General features: G+C 35.5%; 1 protein-coding gene across 1 annotated transcript; it reads right to left on the reverse strand.

Moving 5' to 3' along the window:
• Window positions 1–562: 562 nt before the first annotated feature.
• Window positions 563–8189, reverse strand: Brd7-9 (Bromodomain containing 7/9). The gene is made up of 11 exons (XM_089714101.1): window positions 8009–8189; window positions 7828–7937; window positions 7492–7614; window positions 6607–6813; window positions 6076–6276; window positions 3763–3913; window positions 3242–3376; window positions 2576–2716; window positions 1890–2026; window positions 1287–1650; window positions 563–760 (listed from the first exon to the last, which is right to left on the reverse strand). Exons 1-11 carry the CDS (start codon window positions 8034–8036, stop codon window positions 669–671), a joined length of 1689 nt encoding a protein of 562 aa, XP_089570227.1. The 5' UTR covers window positions 8037–8189; the 3' UTR covers window positions 563–668.
• Window positions 8190–11267: the final 3078 nt, after the last annotated feature.

Consider the following 11267-nt stretch of genomic DNA (forward strand, 5'->3'; position numbering starts at 1 on the left):
GCGGTGAATAGAAAAAATGTTTAACAAATAATAATAATTAATGGATTGTCAGCCTTATTCATTTTGGAATTACATTGTAATGCTCACCAGAACAAAAAAAAAATACAAATACGTTTTTTTATAATGTACAACATTATGTTTGTAAATCTTATATATTTTAGTCAAATGAAAAATTACATTTTTCAGGATTCACGGTGCGTTTCTCAGAGGAAACATTTTTATTTGATGGATGTGTAGGCCTCCCTAGTAGGTAAGTACGTTAAATTTCATATTTTTAGTTTTTACGTCTACGCCATCTATAATAACCATCAATATTTGACAAGTCATTAATTACAATTAGTAAAATTGAATTATTATCTACCTTGTCTACTTTGTTTCTTGTCCTTAATATTCACACACTCAAACAATTGAGCCATTATGGACTCGATTATACGTAACTTATCCAAGGTGCTATGACAAAACTGAGTAAAGTTAAATTCTTTGTTTTTTAATATGTAATAATTTTATAATATTTCATTCATTACGAATTGGTTGCGGAAAAATAAAAAAACTTTCATAATATATATTTTTTTATTTCTTTACCAATAACATCCTTCACTAACAAATAACGTAAACTCAACAGAGTTAATTTAGTATTTCCCAGATAGGAACTTATTTTTATAGAATAATTATTTATCGTGACTGGATCTAGAATCTGGATCGGAGGTGTCTCTCTGTTCGTGGATCTCCATTTCAAAGTCGTCGACTGCCATCGGAGTATCTGTAAAAATACATGAAGTTTATAGTTTCTAAAAATACATAATTGAATAAAAATCGATATTATTTTGGCCGCCGTAAAGAAATAATGTTTTTTAGGTACAATGCGGGTCGAAGTGTTCTTGCTGTGTTGTGGAATCTATTGCGGCTGTTAGATGTATGTGCATCCACGCGTTAGTGCGAGCGTGTGTGAATGGTGTGGTTTGGAACGCGAGGGTTTGCGTGTGTATGTATCGTGTGGTTTGGAACACGAGGGTTTGCGTGTGTATGTATCGTGTGGTTTGGAACACGAGGGTTTGCGTGTGTGTGTATCGTGTGGTTTGGAACACGAGGGTTTGCGTGTGTGTATGGTGTGGTACGTAGCATGGCGCGGGGTGTGTGTGTGCGGGGCGGGGGGTGTGCACGTACCGAGGTGCGCGAGCGTGACGCCCATGGCGCGGCGCAGCGCGGCGGGCGGCGCCACGTGGCGCGGCGGCACGCGCTGCAGCATGGCGCGGGGTGTGTGTGCGGGGCGGGGGGTGTGCACGTACCGAGGTGCGCGAGCGTGACGCCCATGGCGCGGCGCAGCGCGGCGGGCGGCGCCACGTGGCGCGGCGGCACGCGCTGCAGCATGGCGCGCAGGCAGGCGGCGGCCAGGCGCGCCAGCTCGCGCTCGGGGCCGGCGGCGCGGGGACACAGCGCCAGGTGGTGCGGCGGCGGCGCGGACAGGCGGTCGCGCTGCTCGCGCTCGAGCCGCAGCAGCAGCTCGCCCGTGTGCCGCAGCGCGGGCGCGATCCCGTAGTCGTGCTGCGCCGCGACCACCTCCTCCTCGATGTCCGCGAGGAACTCCGTGTCCACGCCCAGCTCCGACAGCGTGCGCAGCTCGTCCATGTCGATCTTCACCTTTGATAGATCCTGAAAGAACGTGATTTTTATTTTTTTGGAAAGCCAGAAGTGTCTAATTTGTCTGCAATGTGTCCACCCTGTTGTTACAGATTGCAAACATTTTTCAAAAGAAATTGATATTTTGATCAAAAAGGCTACAAAAAAAATAGTCCAGGAGAAAGGAAAAGGCAAAAAATTATTCAAATGCTTATTGCATTTGAAACATGAAAACATATTTTCTTTGTTCGCTTCTCAATAAATTGCCTTACATTTTCATCCTTAGGTACGGTTGGTTCAGGCTGCTGCTTCTTCTCCGGGAACATCGCCTCCATGTCGTATATGAGCGCCCAAGGAGAGTCGGGCGCGAAGCGTAGTAACTCCTCGTTGCCTTGACCAGTTTCTGATGCTGGATGGAACAGGAAATTTTAATTTATTTCTATGATCAGCATTTAAAAAAAATAAAGTTATGTGGTGACGATTAGCCCTCTAATCGACACCACATAACTTATGCATATTGGTGTTAAGTGAAGATTTTTTGTAGAACAGAATGTACATAAACATATGATAATGTGTTTATGTGTGTAAGGTATGAATAAAACAGAAGTGCTTTATTATGGGTGTGTGGGCGACTAATTCTACAATAAATAAGCATGTGTGTGTGTACGAAAGTGAGTATGGATGATGGCTTCAATGGCTGGGGAGTTGAACAAATTGTGTTGTGTAGCGTGTGATGTGTGTGTGCGGTGAACGTGCTTGCGTTATCGCTGTGAGCGTGTGTGTTTGTGTGTATGTCAGGTAATGCTTTTTTGTGATTAGTGGGAGTGGTAAACTAAGTGTTTCGAGAGTGTTTGTCACTTACACAGTGTAATGGTATGATACATAATATTATACATGTGTGTGGGAGGTGTTTATGTTACGCTACACAATATTATGTGTATGTGTGTGTATAACTCACGCAGCGTGTGGTACACGAGGTGCGTCTCGTGCGCGGTGAGCGTGGCGAATGTCGCGTCGTATGCGGGCGCGTACGAGCTGAAGGGGCCATAGTGCAGCGGCTTCACGCCTTTGGCCAAGTTGCGACGGTCCTCACGGGTCGCTGCAAGTGGTTATTTATTTATTTATTGGTAAAACTCTTCTTCTTTTTATTTTTGTTCATATATTTATTTATGCTCTGCCCTACTCCTATCCTTTACTTAATTTCTCTCTGTACAACCGGTTGTCTGGAAGAAATCGCTATTTAGCGATAAGACCGCCGTATGTTACAACGTATCCTAGATTAAGTCTCAATTTGTAATTTTTAAGAGCAATAAAGAATTAATAAATAAAATAAATAAATAAATAAAATCTATTTAACAACGGAATGAGGTACTTTTATGAGATCTATTAGATTTTGTATTGGCTTGAAATCGCTATTATGAAATTCTAAAGTTTTAAAGTTTCAGAGCGCAATATTTTAGATATCAAGTGTCTCCGTAAAATATTTTGAAAGGTAAAGGTAAATAATAGAAAAATTTAACAGAATTGACAACTATAAATTATTATTTTTCCGCACAAATATATCTTTCTTCCTACTCAAAATCTGTCTAATCTGAGAAATAATACAGGAGAAAGAGCAACTTACTATGCAGAGTGCCAGTGCCCTGACTTAATTTTCCAATATACTGTCCCAGTGTTAACGGCTTGTCCTCGACGGCATCAGCCGTGTGCGTCACTAGGCACAGTGTGGTCTTACCATCCGCGTCCATACGGGGGAATGCTGGAAGTTTCTAATTAGGTTAATATTCTGGACCAAGTGGATAAACATTTTACGAAAACTTAAGTTTTTGAAATACCTTTTTTATCTTGCATAAAAATAAAAAAAACGCATTTTCTTTTTTTTCTGAGAAACTGGTAATAACCTATTTCAGATGTCAGAGCCATGTTTGAGCACTAAAAATTTAAACTTGAAAATATTTTTTTTGAAGTGAAACTTCTTTATCGGGGTTGGACAAAAATTTAGTGTAACATTTTTGCGTTACGCCGTACGCGTGACATTTTTGCGTTACGCCATACTCGTGACATTTTTAAGGTCATAAAGAAGTTTCACTTCTTACGTGTGTACACTAGTACACGCACACATTTTTTTTTATTTGTGTGTCTCACCCTGCTTGGCGAGCCTACGTCGGTGCTGCTCACGCGCAGCCTCCATGTGCATCTTGCGCGCGTCCCCGTCGGGCCGCTCCTGCCCGTCCGACACCGCCTCGGCCTCCGACCCGCCGCTCTTCAGCGGGCTGCTGCGCTTCAGCACCTTGTGCTAACATTTATCACTGCTCACACTTTGCTATCGCTCCACAAGACAGCAGTGGATAGCAAATAACTTAATTTTGGACCTTTTTTTGGATACAGAATGTTGTTCCTAATAGGTATATTTCTTAAGAAAATAGGACAGCTGATATGGCAAATAGAGAATAGATATTCGTGATGTGTATAAGACAACATATAAGATGAAATTGACCATATCGTCTATGTTTATTTGTTTATATGTTTATTTTTTTGAGTTACCATATTTTCTGTTTCTCTTTAAGTAAATCAACAAGTATCAAGGATGTCTGTTAGAATGTCTGTTTGAAAATTTGCACATGAATGTAGGGACTTGTACTCATTTTAAGAACATGCTTACGAATTTATTAAGTTATTTGATAGACACTGCATATATTATGTTATGATGTTACTGGAAATATAGTATTTTTTATGACAACAAAGGTCGAATAGAGTTATCCTATCCGAGCGTCATAAAAAACACAGTTAATTAAAAAAACATCTGTCAACATTTAAAAATATTTAAAAAAGACATAAGTATATATTTACCATATTAACTATTTCCAATAACATCAAATAGAGAAACCCTTAAACAAAAACACACACGCCGCATGCAAAAGTTCGCACTATAATTAAGACGTAATCACAAAACAAACATACAAAATGACCTTAAGCGTATCTATCTAAGTGCATAACACTACGTAATATAATTATATTGCAAACCTTTCTACCGTACGTCCGTAACGGCTGCGTGAGAAACATTTAGCTTGTCAACTTTTTATTATTTCTATATTTTATGGTATACCATCGACCATAGATTAGCCCACCCACTATACTTTGTAAATAAAATAAAATACGTACGATTTTAGATATAACAAAATAAATGTTATACAGGGCACAGACAAATGTCATTAGTAAAAAGTTATAAAAATCGATCCAGTAGTTTTTACGTAATAGATGATTCAATAATCAGAATTTAGTTTATACATACAATATATAATATGTAGACTAACAAACTATCCTCAAATTAATGCAGGCAATGAAATAATATTAATGAAACAGGCACATTCAATAAATATAGTGAAAGATATACATTTTTATTATCTTGTGGATATGATGATTAACCAATTCAACATATATTTTATATGTGCCATATACAGTAGAACCTCGATAAGTTAAAGTCCAAGGGAAACACAAAATATTTTAAGTTATAGAGGTTTTAAGTTATCAAGGGTCTATCCATTTTTCACTGCTTCTATAGCTTTTAATTTATCAGCGTAGGTGAGGGTTGTTAGTTTTCTTTTTGGACTCATTTTAAGCCAGTTTTATCACACAGTAAGTAAAGTGATGTTTCCAGGACAACAATCAAAAACTTATGATGCAAGTAAGTTGTTGTCATAAAGCTAACCGCCGCAAAGCTTTGAAGAATTTCGATAAAGCAAACAATAGGTAATGTATTGTTTACGTTAACAATACATAGTAAACACGTGCAAGCAATAAATACCGAAACCTTTTGTTTTGACACTCTCAAAATGACTCATTTGACAAACAATTTTATGTTATAGAGGTTGTTGAAACATTTCTTTAAGTTACTGAGGGCCAATACAGAGATTATTTATTTAAGTTATAGAGGTTGCGTATTTTAAGTTAAAGAGGTTTTGGGCTCTGATGGGAAGGGAACATATTATTTTTTGAAGTTACAGAGGTTTTTATGTTACCGAGGTTTAAGTTATCGAGGTTCAACTGTATTACAATATAAATAATAAAAAATGAGTCTGTTTTACAATTATAGGATACTATAAATGTATGGAACTTAACTTCTTCTAGTTTGTTTTGTTTCATAGGACATATGAACTTTGAAAATACACATTACTATTTAATAATTAGAAATATACATCAAATGTGATTAAAATACTTATAATAATACAGTTTACTTGTATAACAATATATTCTTAATAAATTTGATGATAAATTAATTAAATATCATATGATATATTTTAATGAATACACAAAGCAGTGTAATATATGCCTTATATTTTTTTAACATCAATCGCTTAAATAGCCCACATTACCACAGTATCATTTGAAACAAAGACAGAGGCTTTCAATTCCCAGTTCATATTAATTATCACATTACATATAAATACATATACTCACGACATCCATTTTGCCAATGTCAAAGCCGAGTTCTCGTATTGGTATCTCATACATATAAGTGAGTATATCTCCAAGTGGTCTTAGTTTCTGTGGAGTTAGTTGTTTAAGCCCTGCGTGGAGTAACCGCTTTGCAGCTTTATGGTATACTGTGCCTGGCTTGTTGTATTTCATTGCGTTATTGCACATTAGTTTGAAGTCACTCTGGAAGTTAAAAATAAACATTATAGATATATATAATAAATGATTATAGAATTTTCAGTTTTTACCTATTGAAAGTGTCTGTTAGGAAATGAGTGGATTAGTTACACGTTCAAGCTGTTGAATTAATATAGATTAAAGGCAACTGTAAAATGATGTGTCAAGTTAAACAATGTAAATTAATTTAAAATTTTCACTCAACACATGGATATTAAAACTATTTAACAAAAGGAGAACAGTTATAGGTTATGAAACATTCAACAAATCATACAATTCAAACAACGAAATAAAAAGAAAATCTTTTGCAAAAAGGAAGGTTCAAATATCACTCACAATAAAACAATTGAGCGATTTATATTCATTATCATCAATCTTCTGTTTCATAGTCGAGAAGTCCATTGGTCGCCTTATTATAGTAGAGTAGCCTGGTGCAAAGTTATCATTCACCGGCCAAGCAAAGAACTGGTTTGGATCTCGCTTCTCCAAATTACGCAGCAACTGTTCTAGAAGACGGGAAAGTGGCCGACGCTTTTGACTCGCCTGGAATGTAAATGTGTCTTTAGTTATTAAGAAGTTATATACACAGTGTCTGGACATATTTAAGCACATTGTTTACCATCACTACATAGTATAAAACAAAGTCGCTTTCTCTGTCCCTATGTCCCATTGTATGCTTAAATCTTTAAAACTATGCAACGGATGATGCGGTTTTTTGTAATAGATAGTGATTCAAGAGGAAGGTTTTAGTATATTATTCGGTTTTAGACAAAGCGGGCGAAGCCGTGGGCGGTAAGCTAGTAAATCTATATAATAACAAATCAAATCTATATATTAAACAAGTAAAGTAACATTTCATTTAAGGTAAACACATTGCATTGCATTCAAGTGCATTTTAAACCTATTACAATAACAATCATGTTTTTCTGCATCAGATTGTAGCATTTTTTATGTTTTGCATTAATGTGCTTTCATAAATTATACTCTTGGTAATGTGACAGGCAGGTTATAATGCTTCTATAAGTTGTATAATATATTTATATTTGGTCTGTACTGTCTCTGTATTGATAATCTTGCTTGAATAAGCATTCCAACCAAAATTGCTGTGGTCCAAATAGAGGTCCTTAGTTTTAAATCAGTTCAGTAAAGATGTGACGATCAAGTAAAATACTAATGATAATATCGGATTATTCACTACAAAGCTTAAGAATCTATTTGTACCTTCAATACACAAGTACGAGGCTCTCTATGGGATGCCGGAGAGTTGGGACCAGGACTATGTCTCCGCAATAACTTCTTTGCCAGACCCTCATCATCAGTGTCATCATCGTCAGACAGTTTTATCTAAAATTATTTGAAACTGCTTACTGTGGTAGGTACTTATTTATTTGACAAACTGCCTTAACATTAGTTTCATTGATCACCATAATATACTCAATTTTACTATAAATACGTTCTACACTACGGTTCTATATTGTCACAATCACACATTTCTTAATATACCATTTATTTCTACATAATATGCACTAATACTAAAAATAAGTTCAACTAACTTACCATATCGATTTCTCGACGTCTTTTCTTACGATTTTTCTTCGGTTTCTCTTCCATTTCCTTATGATCGTCTGTAGCTGAATGTTCCACATCGCTTAAATCTAATTCTTCCTCTAAAATAATTGATAATTGTTTAATACTATGGTAAATTATATGCAAAGATGCCGCTTAGTCAAATACTTACTGCAACTTAGTTTTTCTATATCATCCATATTGAATTTTATAAACTATAGTCAGTAGTTAATTATAATTTAAAATTTAATCTTTATTTATATAAATATAACTCAGAACTTGATATTTTTTATCAACCGAATTGTTTTCGGTTCAATAAATTGAAGCTTGGGCAGACGCAAAGCTTGACAATTTGGGACTAGACATGGGTAGGTAATGCGTGTAATAGTACAAAAGTAATGTCACTTTGACACGTAATGCAACATCACGCATTACGCATCAGTTACAAACATCACTCGCATCACTCACTTTTTTTTTGTTTGTTTTACATTTGCTTGCGTTCATTACAATTATTAACAAACAACATAAAGTACGTGGCCAAGTATGAAGGAAAATCAACTACATTTTTTAAATATTTACTTAAATTGTAATTTTACGATATGTAATAATTAATAAGTATTGCAGTTATTATTGATATTTTTCAATATTATGATCTGTAATACTTCACATATCACCATTAATATAATATAAACATTATAATATTATTAATGTCATCATTTCATTAAAAATCGATCGGGTAATGTGTGATGTTACGGAGTAATATCACTTCCGTGGAAGAGATGCGTGATGTTGCATTACTATTTGACGTACTGTTTTGCGCATGTCTATTTGGGACACGATTTGACCACTGACGTTATATGTCAATTGTCAAATATTTTTCGAGTTTAGGACGCTTTCATAGCACAGATAAAAAAGATACCTTTTTAACTTTGTCGAATCCTGTGGTCGAATCGATTAGGAATAAGATAATCTTTTGTTAAATAAAATATAAATTTTACATTTTTGTTTATTTTTGCCTTAGAAGTTAGAAGAACTAATAATCATAATTACTGTCCAGCAATTTTTACTAGTTTGACCAAAGTAAGTAGGACTATGATGAAAAAAAACATGGTTTATGTTTTTAGCAAGTTTAAGCTATTGCATAGCTTTTATCTCAGACTTTGAGCGCGGCGACCCAATGTAAAAATTCCGTAACGAAAAAACCTCCCCAAGCCAACCAGCGCGGCACAGCGCGAGCGTTGCGATGCTATGCAATAGCTTTTGTGAGCTTTACCGCGGCAGTCCCCGAGTGCCACACGTCTTTTTTTTTCTACTAAACAATATTTTGATTTTGTTATGTGATTTCGTAGGTCCATAATAACCGACCAACCACTTACCAACCACATTATAGCGGTTCGCACGTGGTACATGTTTACGTTTTCCCTCCTTATCCGCGTAGGTACTTCAAGGAATAGTATAAAATCGGTTCAGCCGTTCTCGAGTTTCCAAACCTACTCAACCAAACCAACACACTTTGCGATTCATTTTTAGGGTTCCGTAGCCAAAATGGCAAAAACGGAACCCTTATAGTTTCGTCATGTCCGTCTGTCCGTCTGTCCGTCTGTCCGTCTGTCACAGCCGATTTACTCGGAAACTATAAGTACTACAGTGATGAAATTTGATGGGAATATGTGTTGTATGAACCGCTACAAAAATATGACACTAAATAGTAAAAAAAAGAATTGGGGGTGGGGCCCCCCATACATGTAACTGAGGGATGAAATTTTTTTTTTCGATGTACATACCCGTGTGGGGTATCAATGGAAAGGTCTTTTAAAATGATATAAAGTTTTCTAAAAAACATTTTTCTTAAAGTGAACGGTTTTTGAGATATCAGCTCTCAAAGTCGTAAAAAGTATGTCCCCCCCCCTCTATTTTTATAACTACGGGGTATAAAATTCTAAAAAAAATAGAGGTGATGCATGCTAATTAACTCTTTCAACGATTTTTGGTTTGATCAAAGTATCTCTTATAGTTTTTGAGATAGGTTGATTTAACTGTAATTTATTATATTTGCTGCTACGGAACCCTTTGTGCGCGAGCCCGACTCGCACTTGGCCGGTTTTTTATATTATACTAGAAGATTATGTACAGTAAGTATAATGTAGTAATCACTGCATCCTATCACAACATGTCATAAAACCGTTGCATAAAACAAAGTCCTCCACTGTGTCTACATGTCTGTCTATTTTCGAGCAAGGCTTTGGAATATAATTTGCTAATATCTAAACTGACGCGCAAAGCCGGGGGCGAAAGCTAGTATACAATAAAACTATCAATATTTATTAAATTAAATTATTTGTTCGAACCAAGCTCTAGCGAGCAATTAATTTGGAATCGATGCGTTTGCAGTTAAAGATACTCTTCCGCGATGTAAACCTGTTAAGTTTTGCTGCTTCTTAGGCAATGGACACAATGGAGTCTGAATTAATTCATCAAAGGAGATATCATTCGGTGAGCATATATTATGCTAACATGTTTCCTAAAAACATATACGACCAAATCATAATTTAATAAATATAAAATATTCCTAATATATTGTATAGGTATCATGTAGCCGTAAGTATATTTCAAATAACATACAATTAACAAATAACAAGGTATTTGGTTATTGTTTTAAAAGATCTCAAGTAATCAATAGTTATTAAGGTTTATTTGTTATAATATAATTGGGAAAGGACAAAAAAGTAGACACGCAAGTTTGTTGGCCGGTAATTAACTGCCAATTAGTTTAATTTACATATAATTGGATATATGTAATCGGTTACATACTTATCACGATTACTTAGAACAGTGACTTGTCAAGTTATGTATTTATAGGTACTTGGTATTGTCTTATTGAGCTATATCACAGAGTACTATAGCTACTATTTATTGTGTAATAATACTAAGAAATTATATCATTTATATAGGCCTACAGCTAATACCGTTTTTCCGTTAGGCTTTTCCTATGAATTGCGAGTTTAAGGAAATTTGATTTTAATTATAGTTATGGATCTGAAGAACATCGTTATGTTCACTAATATTATATTATTTTTTATTTTCGTTGTTTTTAGTAATAGGTACCTACTCGATAAGAGTAAGATGAACGTACCCTAACATAATCCGTGTTACAGCATCCTTCCGTGTGATCCTCTAATTAAATTGGCTACAACTAGCTAATGGAGAGTCGCCAATAAATCGCTTGCTCGAGATGTGTAGAAGAAGATGCGAGCGAATTGCCTTTCATCGCAATGAAATATTGATTTCGTGAAATTAAATATTACGCAATTGTAACGTATGATCACAGAAGAGTTTAGCCGTTTTATGTTCTAACAGTCTAACTATGCACATAATATAGTTTATTTGTAAAGATTTATAGTTTTTATTTATTTATACGCCTTTAACGTATC

Source organism: Colias philodice, unplaced genomic scaffold, assembly GCF_061535455.1.
Source record: "Colias philodice isolate Cphi_HAF_F1 unplaced genomic scaffold, ilColPhil1 Martin Lab GWU primary ptg000018l_1:1-1108441, whole genome shotgun sequence".
Lineage (NCBI taxonomy): Eukaryota > Metazoa > Arthropoda > Insecta > Lepidoptera > Pieridae > Colias > Colias philodice.